We start from the raw sequence: 14,573 nt of genomic DNA, 5'->3' as shown, positions 1-14,573 counted from the left end.
AAATTTACTCTTGAGTAATGTTCTATTGTCTATTACTAAGCTCAATACTTGCCCTGCAGTTTGCAAAGGGCAAGGGAGCAGGAATATCTGAGTTGCTCTTGCAGAGAACCAGCATGGGCATGACGGGACGAATCGCCTCCTTCTGTGCTGTAACCATTCTATGATTCTATTCTATTATGGTTTGGCTATGGCCATGTGCTGTTTGCTAAGTTAGTGAAAACTATTGTGCCGTGATCATTGTGACCAAGCGGTTTATCATGTACGCATACAACAATTCTCAGACTGTCTTGTGGTACTTATTCTGCTGTGATTCGTTTAGATTAGTCTGTAAAAGAAAATTGCATGCAATATGCATACTGCTCAATCTTGCAATGAAGGCTGGAGGACATGTAGCTGACTCTTTTTTTTTTATAAAGGGTAAATTTACTGACTTAATTGTAATGTTGTTCAGGTATATTGACAGTAGCAAGAAGAGTAAAGATTGTGTAAAATCATGACGAAGCTTCCTAGATGTGAGTGCAATTATTTATGGATCAGGTGAAATATATACAATGGTCCTTGATGCAATTTACTAAGTTTCAAGTCCTTTGTGACTAGTGGTATAGGCAGCTCAAGCTCTTCCATCCTCATCCTGACCAAAAAGTGAATGCAAGGGGAATATGCTGACTGGAAACTTTTTTTTCCAATATGGTCCACATGCACCTTTCATTCAGAATGCTGAGCCATATGATGTAAATGGAGGTGCCAGGACCTGAAATCACTGGAAAAATATAAAAAAAGTGAAATTAGAAAGGGATTTGTACAAGCAGAGAAACAGACTTGAACCTTTTTAGAAATGCTGTTAAGTGCCTATGATAAATTTAGGTGCAAGTCCCATCGTGCTTACCATTATTTACCTAGTAGGAAACCCTACTTTTCATCCCAGCTTTTGCACCATAATGGCTGCTGACTTCATTCAATTTCTGTTTATGGAGCTGACTTGTAAAAGTTCCTTTTGAGCAAGCCCTTTTTGGGCACAGCCTTTAACCACTCGTGGGTACAGTGTATGTTCCCTGACGGAGGATAATTTTATGTTTTCAAAGCACATATACCACAAAAAATAAGCTTTTTCCTGATCATGCATAGTAGCTTGTCTGTCTCATCACTGCACAATGCCTTTTAAGATGCATGGAAGATTAGAATAGATACAACTGTAAAATAAGTGTTGCATGGGACCTTTTCATACTGGGTGTAGTTTTTTTTTAAGTGCTTTAGGAGTAAGGCCAGGATAAACTCGCCACATTTTTGTAGACTGGGAAGAAACTGCATGATTGCACAAAACTGACACTGGAAACTAAATGTTATGGGGAGATAGTGGTGTAGTGGCAATGTCACTGAACTAGTATTCCAGAGACCTGGGTTCAAATCCCACCATGGCAGCTGGTGGTATTTAAGTTCAATTCTTTAATAAAAAAGAGTAATGGTGCCATGACACCATCATTGTCATAATCACCCATTTGGTTCACTAATTTCCTTTTTTTTTTAGGGAAGGAAATCTGCTGTCGTTACCTGCCCTCTGAAATAGCCTAGCAAGCTGCTCAGTTGTCGAGGGCAATTAGGATTGGGCAACAAATGCTGGCCTTGCCAGCAATGCCCACATCCCATTAAAGAATAAAAAAATTGCTGGCACAGAATGGAGTGAAAGTTAATTCAGACCATCAGATAAATTGTAATTCAATTTTAATAAACTCCTTTAGAAGCAGGCAGCACTCTTTTTTTTTAATTGAAACAATACATTAGAATGATCGGAGGCTGAAATAATCTTGTCCTACATTCACCTTTCAGATGAGGCATTAAGTTGAAGAGGCTCCATTTGCTCCCTCTGATGGATGTAAAAGATCGTATGGCACTATTCCAAGAGCAAGGCAATTCTCCCTGGTGTCTTGGCGAATATTTTCCCACAATTAACATCCGTCTTTTTAAAAAATAAAATATTTGGTTTGCTCATCTCATTTACTGGTTGCAGGGCCTTGCTGTGTTCAAATAGGTTACTGGTTTCCTACAACAACGACGACACTTTGGAAAAAGTACTTCATTGGATGTAAAGCACTTGTAAAGAAATTGGCTACAAGCACCAATAAGACCACCCCCGGGAAAAAAAAATCCCAGAATTTCCTGTAAGGTTATGGTGTAACAGTCAAAGCAGTTGCGCCTTTCCCCTGGGGAAATTTGCATGTAATCAGTTTACACGAAGCCACAGAACACTTTTTTTTATTCATTCATGTGATGTGGGCGTCGCTGGCCAGGCCAGCATTTATTGCCCATCCCTAATTGCCCTTGAGAAAGTGGTGGTGAGCTGCCTTCTTGAACCGCTGCAGTCCATGTGAGGTAGGTATACCCACAGTGCTGTTAAGGGAGTTCCAGGATTTTGACACAGTGACAGTGAAGGAACGGCGATATAGTTCCAAGTCAGGATGGTGTGTGACTTGGAGGGGAACTTGCAGGTGGTGTTGCCATGCATTTGCTGCCCTTGTTCTTCTAAATGGTAGAGGTCGCGGGTTTGGAAGGTACTGTCTAAGGAGCCTTGGTGCATTGCTGCAGTGCATCTTGTAGATGGTACACACTGCTGCCACTGTGTGTCGGTGGTGGAGGGAGTGAATGTTTGTAGATGGGGTGCCAATCAAGCGGGCTGCTTTGTTCTGGATGGTGTCGAGCTTCTTGAGTGTTGTTGGAGCTGCACCCATCCAGCCAAGTGGAGAGTATTCCATCACCCTCCTGACTTGTGCCTTGTAGATGGTGGACAGGCTTTGGGGAGTCAGGAGGCAAGTTACTCGCCACAGGATTCCTAGCCTCTGACCTGCTCTTGTAGCCATGGTATTTATATGGCTACTCCAGTTCAGTTTCTGGTCAATGGTAACCCCTAGGATGTTGATAGTGGGGGATTCAGTGATGGTAATGCCATTGAATGTCAAGGGGAGATGGTTAGATTCTCTCTTGTTGGAGATGGTCATTGCCTGGCACTTGTGTGGCGTGAATGTTACTTGCCACTTATCAGCCCAAGCCTAGATATTGTCCAGGTCTGCTGCATTTCTACACTGACTGCTTCAGTATCTGAGGAGTCACAAATAGTGCTGAACGTTGTGCAATCATCAGCGAACATCCCCACTTCTGACCTTATGATTGAAGGAAGGTCATTGATGAAGCAGCTGAAGATGGCTGGGCCTAGGACACTACCCTGAGGAACTCCTGCAGTGATGTCCTGGAGCTCAGATGATTAACCTCCAACAACCACAACCATCTTCCTTTGCGCTAGGTATGACTTCAGCCAACGGAGGGTTTCCCCGATTCCCATTGACCTCAGTTTTGCTAGGGCTCCTTGATGCCATACTCGATCAAATGCTACCTTGATGTCAAGGGCAGTCACTCTCACCTCACCTCTGGAGTTCAGCTCTTTTCTCCATGTTTGAACCAAGGCTGTAATGAGGTCAGGAGCTGAGTGGCCCTGGCAGAACCCAAACTGAGCGTCACTGAGCAGGTTATTGCTAAGCAAGTGCCGCTTGATGGCACTGTTGATGACACCTTCCATCACTTTACTGATGATTGAGAGTAGGCTGATGGGGCGGTAGTTGGCCGGATTGGACTTGTCCTGCTTTTTGTGTACAGGACATACCTGGGCAATTTTCCACATTGCAGGGTAGATGCCAGTGTTGTAGCTGTACTGGAACAGTTTGGCTAGGGGCGCGACAACTTCTGGAGCACAGGTCTTCAGTACTATTGCCGGAATATTGTCAGGGCCCATAGCTTTTGCAGTATCCAGTGCCTTCAGTCGTTTCTTGATATCACGTGGAGTGAATCGAATTGGCTGAAGTCTAGCATCTGTGATGCTGGGGACTTCAGGAGGAGGTCGAGATGGATCATCAACTCGGCACTTCTGGCTGAAGATTGTTGCAAACGCTTCAGCCTTCTCTTTCGTATTGATGTGCTGGGCTCCCCCATCATTGAGGATGGGGATATTTGTGGAGCCACCTCCTCCAGCTAGTTGTTTAATTGTCCACCACCATTCACGGCTGGATGTGGCAGGACTGCAGAGCTTAGATCTGATCCGTTGGTTATGGGATCGCTTAGCTCTGTCTATTGCATGCTGCTTACGCAGTTTGGCATGCAAGTAGTCCTGGGTTGTAGCTTCACTAGGTTGACACTTCATTTTGAGGAATGCCTGGTGCTGCTCCTGGCATGCCCTCCTGCACTCTTTTTTTTTTCTTTGAACCAGGGTTGGTCTCCTGGCTTGATGATGATGGTAGAGTGGGGGATATGCTGGGCCATGAGGTTACAGATTGTGGTTGAGTCCAATTCTGCTGCTGTTGATGGCCCACAGCGCCTCATGGATGCCCAGTTTTGCATTGCTAGATCTGTTCGAAATCTATCCCATTTAGCATGATGGATGGTATCCTCAATGTGAAGGCAGGACTTAGTCTCCACAAGGACTTTGCAGTGGTCACACCTACCAATACTGTCATGGACAGATGCATTTGCGGCAGGCAGATTGGTGAGGACGAGGTCAACTCTGTTCTTCCGTCGTGTTGGTGCCCCCACCACATGCCGCAGACCCAGTCTAGCAGCTATGTCCTTTAGGACTCGGCCAGCCCGGTCCGTAGTGGTGCTCCCAAGCCACTCTTGGTGATGGACATTGACGTCCCCCACCCAGAGTACATTTTGTGCCCTTGCCACCCTCAGTGCTTCCTCCAAGTGGTCAACATGGTGGAGTACTGAGTCATCAGCTGAGGGAGGGCAGTAGGTGGTAATCAGTAGGAGGTTACCTTGCCCATCTTTGACCTCATCTATGTTGAGGACTCCCAGGGCAACTCCCTCCCTACTGTATACCACTGTGCCACCACCTCTGCTGGGTCTGTCCTGCTGGTGGGACAGGACATACCCAGGGATGGTGATGTCCGTGTCTGGGACACTAAGGTATGTTTCCATGAGTATGACTGTCAGGCGGTTGCTTGACTAGTCTGTGGGACAGCTCTCCCAACTTTGGCACAAGCCCCCAGATGTTAATAAGGAGGACTTTGCAGGGTCGACAGGGCTGGGTTTGCCATTGTCGTTTCCGGTGCCTAGGTCAATGCCGGGCGGTCTGTCCGGTTTCATTCATTTTTATTGACTTTGTAGCAGTTAGATACAACTGAGTGGCTTGCTAGGCCATTTCAGAGGGCATGTAAGAGTTAACCACATTGCTGTGGGTCTGGAGTCACGTAGGCCAGACCAGGTAAGGACAGCAGATTTCCTTCCCAAAGGACATTAGTGAACCAGATGGGTTTTTACAACAATCGACAATGGTTTCATGGCCATCATTAGACTAGCTTTTAATTCCAGATTTATTAATTAAATTCAAATTCCACCTTCTGTGGTGGGATTCGAACCCATGTCCCCAGAGGAATACCCTGGGTCTCTAGGTTACTAGTCCAGTGATAATACCACTACACCGCCTACCCCTAATCACATCTGCAATCCAGGTTGTCTGCTAAAACCCCACTGAACTCTATCCAGAAGTTAGACAAATGCAAGTTTTATCCATTTACGTCAGTTTTGAATAGCTGCAAAAATGCCCAGAAAATTGGGCGCAATGGAACCTAACATTACCATTTTAAAAAAAAAAAATATATTTCTCATTACTAAGATCTTTGCCTTTAATACCATCAGAACCTGTTGCATTTAAAAATTGAAAAACTTTATACAGTGAGCATAGCAACGATACAAGTGGATATTAAAGTTGGAACTATCGTATGAGATTTAAAGTAATAAATTGTGGTACATTCTGTCCTTTTTTTATTCAGGACATGATTGTTTACACTGATTTCTGCTGGTTTTTGCATCCACAAGTATGCCGATTGGATACTCAGGACATTGATCTTGCCACCTGCAAATTATATTAAGAGTAGAAAGTTTAGATTTTGGTATAGTTGGATTGAGGCAATGAATCTTAATTATCAAACCCTTTCCATATTTTCAATTTGTTCTAGCTAGCAGAATAGTGGAATTATAACAAACTAATTTACATTAAAGGGTAGATAGCATCCTGTATCAAACACACACACAACGTAATGGGCTCAAATAAAATAAAGCTATGCACTGAAAGCAGTTCTCCAACATCCAAATGTCCTCTGAACTCTTCAGATTACTGCCTGAGAAAGTATTTCTATATAATTGAGAATTACAGTGCAGTATAGAGATAGGCCATTCAGCCCTTGAGCCTGTTCTGTCATTCTCAAATATTAGTACTGAGATTTAAATCAAAATAATTCAGCAGGATCTTCAGTAGAGCAAGTAGACTTACAGAACCACTACTACCTTGCTAATTAAAACATATTTTGAGATCATAAAGCCCTTGAGATGACTACAAGTAAGCCTGTTTTACTATTTGTCTTTTCCATTACTTGCTTTGTAATGTCACCCGATCTTAAATGCATCTTGTCTGTGCAATGTCTCATACTTTCATCAGAATAACATAAATAGGAGTAGGCCATTCAGTCCCTCAACCCTGCCCAGCCATTCAATAAGATCATGGCTGATCTGCCCCAGACCTCAATTCCTCTTTTGTACCAGCCCCTCATAGCCCTCAACTCCCCGATATTTTAAAAATCTATCTACCTCCTCTTTAAATACTTTGTGATCTAGCCTTCATAACTCTCGGGTAGAGAATTCCAGGCATTCACTTTCCTGTGAGGGAAGAAATTCCTTCGCATCTCAGTTTTAAATGAGTGTCCCCTTTATTCCGTAACTATGTCCCCTAGTTTGAGATTTCCCACAGTAGTGGAAACACCTCCTCAACATCTACCATCACGCCCCCTCAGAATCTTGTACGTTTCAATAAAATTACCCCTCATTCTTCTAAACTAATAAATAAAGGCCTAACCTGTTTAGCCGTTCTTGAAAGTCAACCCCTTCATCCCAGGTATCAGCCTAGTGAATCTTTTTTGGGTGGCACAGTGGTTAGCACTGCAGCCTCACAGCTCCAGGGACCCGGGTTCAATTCTGGGTACTGGCTGTGCGGAGTTTGCAAGTTCTCCCTGTGACGCGTGGGTTTTCGCCGGGTGCTCAGGTTTCCTCCCACCGCCAAAGACTTGCAGGTGATGGGGCAATTTACAATGGCCAATTTACCTTAGTGTAGGTAGGTGGTAGGGAATGTGGGATTACTGTAGGGTTAGTATAAATGGGTGGTTCTTGGTTGGCACAGACGCAGTGGGCCGAAGGGCCTGTTTCAGTGCTGTATCTCTAAATAAATAAAAATACCTCCAATGTCAATATAGCCTTTAAATTTGGGGACCAAAACTGTACACTATACTCTAGGTGCAGTCTGCCAGCTATCATATGCCAATAAATGGGAGAGCATGGAAATGTAGTCAGACACAGCTAAAAGGAAAAGCACACAGGGTAACGGTAGGAGACTGGCAATAGCTTGTTCTGGGCTGTAGTCTTGGCTTGTTAAGCCTGTCGGGCAGGGCTTTCTTACTGAGCTGCAGCCTGAGATCAGACGGAAGTTATGTTTATGTCCCCCGGCCGACTATTTGGACCATCTCCCCATCTCCCCATCACCCAGCCACGGCCTGCAGCACCCGGCCGCTTTTGCTCGCCGCCAGCACGCTCTATTTACCAATATTCCGGTGGCCCTGCAGATCCTCCAGGACGCCACTCTCGGTCAGGAAGCCGTAGTCCGATTTGGTGTCGTGCACGAACTGTTTGACGGCGGCCCGGGCCGCCCCCGATGTCACCCGATAGACGGCGGCCGATGAACCTTTGCCCAGGCAGCGCTGCGCCCGCCACAGCCGCCCGTGGGCCTGGAAGACGCCCAGAGGCGGCAGGTTGTTACAAAGCCGCTCCGGCTCCGAGTACCAGTCGTCCGCATGGTATCTGGGTCGCGGCCTGGGCCTCGCTCCGATGTAGGTTGCCATGACAGGAACAAGGGTGCGGGAGGAGGGCTGGGCAGGCCGCCTGCCGATAAACAAGGCCACAGGCTGGATACCCCCCCGCCCCCACCGCTGCCGTGTGACGGACGGGACGGGCCGCGCTGGGCGGGGCCACGTGCTACTACCCCGCCCCCTTTTGACGTCTGATAAACAAACGCGTGACGCAACCCCATTCTGCTGCTTCTGATTGGACCATTCGGTGCCTATCAAATAACAGGTCCCGCCCACTGGACGGCATCAACATCTTATGTGTCACAGTGGGGAGGAAAGACTTGAATTTATATAACGCCTTTCACGACCACCAGGCGTCTCAAAGTGCATGGGAGATGCCATGATCATTCACAAGCTGCAGGGTAAAGTGGTGATTGCAGTTTTGTTTATCTCCAACACTTTAGTCTGTTACCTTATATAATGGCCATGAAATCAAGAAGAAAAAATGACACTGCTGTGTTAGGAAAGGAGTGTTGCAGATTCTACAGATTGCAGTGGCCAATTGCTGGCCTCAGGGGTACCTCATGCATATAACTGTACGGTAAGACCATGAAGTGCATTTAGGAACATAGGAAATAGAAGCAGGAATAGGCCATTTTGCCCCTTGAGCCTGCTCCATCATTCAGCTAGATCATGGCTGGTGGTGAGAAGGGCCCTCCCCGTCAGATCCTTCATGCACACCCGAAGTGTCGCCCCCTCCGCACAATGCCCCCGCGGTGGCTGTGGTGGGGAAGAGACGGTCGCCCACCTCCTCCTGGAATGTGTCTTCGCAAAGCAGGTGTGGAAAGAGATGCAGTGGTTTTTGTCGAGGTTCTTCCCAAGCAGCTCTGTAACACAGGAGTCTGTGCTCTACGGGCTGTTCCCAGGGACGCACACCGAGACAAACATCAACTGCTGCTGGAGAACTATCAATTCGGTGAAAGACGCCCTTTGGTCTGCCCGAAACTTGCTGGTCTTCCAGCGCAGAGTTGTCCACCACCGAATGTTGCAGACTGGCACATTCCAAGGTCAAGGACTACGTGCTGAGGGACGCAGTAAAGCTTGGGGCAGCTGCAGCAAAGGCTCAATGCGGAAAGACCAGAGTGTAAGGTCCCCCCACCAAGCTGAACTGAGGGGCTGGATCCATGGGAAACCCCTCGAACTGTATCGGAGAAATTTTGTGTGCTGTAAATGTAAAAATGTATATGGCATGACAATGAAATGGAAGGGTTGTGAGGCAACTCATGATTGTATAGAAGGTAACTGATCACCTTTGCACTGTCTGTATTCTTTGACTTGATGCTGTTTTAAACTGTTTGGGAATGTAATTTTTACGGATTTTTATGAATAAAGTATATTTTGGAAATAAAAAAAAAATGGCTGATCTTGTAACTCACACCGTTTTCCCGCACTATCCCCATATCCCTTGTTATCTTTAATATCTAGAAATCTATTGATCTCTGTCTTGAACATACTCATCATTGAAATAGCCTAACTAAGGCTTTCAACCTTCATATAGTTTCCTCAGGTGATGTTCACAAAGAGATTTTCTGTTTGAAGCAATTCTACACTACAACAAGTAGTGTACAAACCTTATCAGCATAGATGGGCTGTGCAGACTTCAGCTCTGAGTTGTTCCCTATGTGAAGTCAGATTCCATTTCAGAACCCGTGCCAATGACAGGATATGATCTTTTGCTAGTTCTGATGAAAGGTCATCGACATGAAATGTTAACTCTGTCCCTCTCCATAAATGCTGCCGGACCTGCTGAGTATTTCCAGCACTTTCTGTTTTTATTTCAGATTTCCAGTCTCTGCAGTATTTTGCTTTTATTTTGGTGTTTAATTCACTGCTGCTTCTCTTCCAGGAATTTCTACCTTGAAGAAGTTCTGCTCTTCTCTCCAACAAGATTTCCATCTGTCTCTTTTATGTTGTTCACCTTCATTGCTTTTCATTTCCCTCCTGGTGTTCGATGAGGACCAAAACTTGTTTTCGCAGCCACATCGCCTTCCTCAGCGACTGTCTCTGGCTCTGACATATTCCACATGGATTCCAACTGAGGTTCCATCCTTCATACTTCAAATCCACCCAGAATTACAGATATCACCGAGTCATACAGTGTTACTTGGACTGCTGTTCTTGCCGCATCCGGAGATCCACACTCTGCCATGCGCTGCCACATGTACACAATTGGCCTCTCTCCAGCAGTACTGACTCACCTTATCTCAAAGCTGTCCTACTCTGTAGTTTTATTTCGTCCTTCATCTTATCTGCACTTTAACAAAAATCATTTGCTCTTCCTTTCAGGTGTTAAGGAACACAAGCTCCAATAACTCATGGGTTCCAACGCCCTTCCACATCTTTCTTCCCCTTCACTTCCCTCTGACCCCATCCCTTCTTCTAATCTCACCCCCTAACATGTATTCACAATAGCCTCTGACCTTCCCCTCTCTGATGCTGAACGATCTGTACTTAGCAAAGCTTTATCCCCTTACGCCCCCACCTCAATGAATTTTGCGCTCGGCATGACATTGAGCTCTTCTTCCGTCGCCTTTGCATCTGGGCTCACTTTATTTTGACCAGGAGTCCTCCCCGCAACCAGCAGATCCGTTCACTTGCCTCCAGTATTCCCACTCCACCTTGACCCCTCCCTCTGGCCTCTTACCTGTTCTTGATCTTTTCATTGAGAACTGTTGGCATGATATTGGCCGCCTTAATTTCTCTGCTTTCCTCACTCACTCTAACCTGTTTCTAAACTTGCTGCACTCTGTTCTCTTAGGTCTAACCCTGACATTGTGATCAAACCTGCTGACAAGGGTGTTGCTGTCTGGCATACCAACCTTCCCTTGCAGAGGCTGAGCGCCAACTCTAAAGCACTTCTTCCTACCTCCCCTGGACCATGACCACAGCAAATATCAAGCCACTGTCTCCAGGACTGTCACTGACCTCATCTCCTCTCGAGATCTTCCCTCTATAGCATCCCACCTCATAGTCCTATCAAGCCCCTAACTATTCTAATCCCATTTTCCAGCATGTATGTCTAACATTCCTTGTTCCAGTCCTATTCAAGCCCTCTCCCCCAATGCTTTTTCTGGTACATTGATGACTGAATCGGTGCCCTTTCCTGCTCTCACCCAGAACTGGGAAACCTCATCAACTTTGCTTCCAATTTCCACCCTCCTCTTACCTTCACATGGTCCAGCTCTGACACTTCCCTTCCCTTCCTCGACTTCTCTGTCTCCATTTCTGGGGTTATGCTGTCTACTAATATGGTAAGCCCACCGACTCCCACAGCTACCTCAACTATATTTTCTCGTAACCTGCCTCCTGTCAGCACTCCATTCCTTTCTCCCAGTTTCTCCATCTCTGTCGCATCTGTTCTGATGATGCAACCTTCCACAACAGTGTTTGTGGTATGTCTTCCTTTTTCTTCAACCAAGGATTCACCCCACCATGGTTGACAGGGCCCGCGACTGTGTCCGACCCATTGCCTGCACTTCTGCTCTCACCTCTTCCCCTCCTTCCCAGAATGGTGATAGGGTTCCTCTTGTCCTCACTTTCCACCCCACCATCCTCCACATCCAAAGGAACATCGTCTGCCATTTTCGTCGCCTCCAGCATGATGCCACCACCAAACACATCTTCCCCTGCCTTCCCTGTCTGCATTCTGAAGGAACTGTTCCCTGCGCGACACCCTGGGCCACTCCTCCATCACCCCCGACACCTTGTCTCCTTCCCACAGCACCTTCCCATGCAAACGCAGGAGGTGTAATACCTGCCCTTTTACCTCCTCTCTCCTCACCATCCAAGGCCCCAAACACTCCTTCCAGGTGAAGCAGCGATTTACTTATACTTTTCAATTTAGTGTACTGTATTCGCTGCTCACAATGCGGTCTCCTCTACATTGGAGAGACCAAACGCAGATTGGGTGACCGCTTTGCGGAACACCTCTGCTCAGTCCACAAGCATGACCCCGAGCTTCCGGTTGCTTGCCATTTTAATTCACCACCTTGCTCTCATGGCCACATTTCTTCCCTCGGCCTGCTGCAGTGTTTCAGTGACACTCAACGCAAGCTTGAGGAACAAGCACCGCATCTTCTGATTAGGCACTTTACAGCCTTCTGGACTCAACATTGAGCTCAAGAATTTCAGAGCATGACTCCCATTTTGATTTTTTTTTTACCATGTGCCAGTCTTAAACTTGTTTTTCATGTTTTAGCATTTAGAGAGAGCTGTTCATTATTCTGCCATTCACACTCTCCAGACAAATGCTTTGTCTTTTACTACCACTATTACCACGCTTTTGCCTTTTATTCTATGATATCTTTGTCATTTAATCTCTCCCGCCTGCCGCCCTAACACAAACCTTTGTTTTGTTCTTCTTCCCCCACCCCATATCCCCCCCCCCCCCACACTTCAATTGCTCAAAATCTATCACATTTTTAACCTTTGCCAGTTCTGATGAAAGGTCATTGATCTGAAACGTTAACTCTGTTTCTCTCTCCACTGATGCTGCCTAACCTGCTGTGTATTTCTAGCACTTTCTGTTTTTTCAGATTTCTAGCATCTGCAGTATTTTGCTTTTATTACAGGATATGATCTTATTGTGTTTGTCATATCAGCTCACCTGGAGGGCATTGAGACCAGCTGATTGGAAATCCGCCATGGTAACTTTGTTTTGGTGAAATTTGCTTTGAGAAGGCAAAAAAATACCTAATGTTTGCAATTCCTTTCACTACATATAGTTGTAGACATCTCTGACTCTGGCCTGTGAGTGCAGGGCCTCCTCCATGGGGAGAGAGGTGACCCTCATGTAGAGCCACATGCAGCATTCTACCCAGTGAACACAGAAGGTGCGTACCGACTTCTACAGTATCTCCTCACCCATGAGCTGTGTTGAGCAGTGAGTAGGTGAAATTTCCTTGACATACGGACCCATTTCCAGGTGTTGAACTACTCCAGGTCAGCAGGGGAGGGCAGGTGGACCTTTAAAGGTTTGAGGAGCTGCTGCCTGAAGCCTATGGGGGCTCTTCTCAAGGAACTTCTTGCGTTTTTGGCAGCTGCTTGGCCCCTTTGATGGTGACACAAGCACTGCATGCAGCCAGGATGACAGCCCCAAATGTGCTGGGCCCCTCTAGGGCAGCGGCACTCGGAGACTGTCTGCCATGGCCATCTCCTGCCCCAGAGCAGAAAAGACAGCAGCCTGTCACCACATCAACTGCAGGTACCAGCAATGAAGGAGAATCCATCCAGAAGGGTTCACGTAAATGCACCTCGTAGCTCTTGGGGTCTCACCAGGTGATATTAATTTGCTGAATGCCACAGCATTAGAGATTTGTACAGCTTTGAAGTTCTTGTAATGCATAGGTTAATGGCTCATCTGTTCATTTCTGCACCAATGGCTGTCACCAGATGATGAGCGCTTGAGATGGAGAGCATGAAAAGCTGTGCACAGAATGAGGACCAGTGGTGGATGTAGCCCTTGGAATGATATAATGATGGGGCCAGTGAGATAGTAAGGGCTTTTAATGAAAGGCCACCAAGGCTACCTCAGGGAGAAGACTGATTGATTTGTTTCCAGGGCATTTAACGGAATTGCAGGAGAAATATGTGCTTATAAGTGAGTTGTGTGTCTCCTTGGCATGCATGTCAGTGTCCATTGACATCGGACCCCTGGCTGCATTTCCATTGGCCGTCTGGTCTTGAAGCACCTCCACCTTATCCTCCTCCTCGGATGTGGAGGGGTGCGCAATGTGGTCGTCCATCTCCAATGTCACTCCCTTCTGGAGGCTGTCTTGAACGTAGCAGACCACCATGACACGCGAGACCCTTGATGGAGCATATTGCAGGGTTCCCCGAGATCTATCTAGGTTTCTGAAGTTAATTTTCAGAAGGCCAATGGCCTGTTCAGTTGTCACCCTTGTAGTCACATGGCACCAGTTGTAGGTGTCCTTTGGTTCTGTGTTGGAGTTCTGCCCAGGTGTAAGCAGCCATGTCTTTAGTACATACCCCTTGTCACCCAGGATCCATCCAGAAAGGCATTCGGGTGGCCTGAACAGCTGAGGCACCTGGGATTGTCACAGGATGTACGAGTTGTGGCAGCTTCCCGAGAACCTTCCACACACCTGCAGGATCTTTTTGCAGTGGTCGTTGTCAATTTGAACATTCAGCGAGTGGAACCCCTTCCTGTTCATGAAGGCACCTGGCTGCTGTGTGGGAGCCTGGATGGCCACATGCATGCAGTTGATTGCCTCCTCCAACTGAGAATCCAGCCATGGCCTCAAATTCAATCACCTTCGCAGACTAAATGGTGCGATACCTGATGTATTGCCCTGCCCTCTGGTACATGACATCCATCTTCTGCTTGATTGAGTTGACTGCGAAATCCCACATATATCTCCAGATGATCCCTGGAGCAAGCCTGAGGCGAAAAAGTTCAGCACCACAGCCACCTTCACCAGTGGCTTCAACTCTACCTCCAGCATTCCACACTGCTCTGCTACCACCTACCTGGATTGACGTAGTTTTCGGAGACACTGCTGCTCCGCCATCTCCTAAAGGCTAAGCCTTGGTCTGTAAACCCATTCAGTTGGGTAACGTCTTCTGCAAACATTAGCCTGCCTTAATGCCCATAAGTGTCCTCCTTGTTTGCGTCCCTTC

At 46.7% G+C, this 14,573-nt stretch overlaps 1 protein-coding gene across 1 annotated transcript in view; it reads right to left on the bottom strand.

Moving 5' to 3' along the window:
- uhmk1 (U2AF homology motif (UHM) kinase 1) overlaps positions 1 to 8,048 on the bottom strand; it is a 33,376-nt gene extending 25,328 nt beyond the window's left edge. The window contains exon 1 of the mRNA XM_068037730.1: positions 7,631 to 8,048. Within this exon, the coding sequence (XP_067893831.1) occupies positions 7,631 to 7,928 (298 nt within the window). The 5' untranslated portion in view covers positions 7,929 to 8,048. The remainder of the gene's footprint in view (positions 1 to 7,630) is intronic.
- Positions 8,049 to 14,573: the final 6,525 nt, after the last annotated feature.

Source organism: Heterodontus francisci, chromosome 8 (genome assembly GCF_036365525.1).
Source record: "Heterodontus francisci isolate sHetFra1 chromosome 8, sHetFra1.hap1, whole genome shotgun sequence".
Classification (NCBI taxonomy): Eukaryota; Metazoa; Chordata; class Chondrichthyes; order Heterodontiformes; family Heterodontidae; genus Heterodontus; species Heterodontus francisci.
The sequence above is the reverse complement of the archived record's forward strand: the minus strand, read 5'-3'. Positions and strand labels throughout refer to the sequence as shown.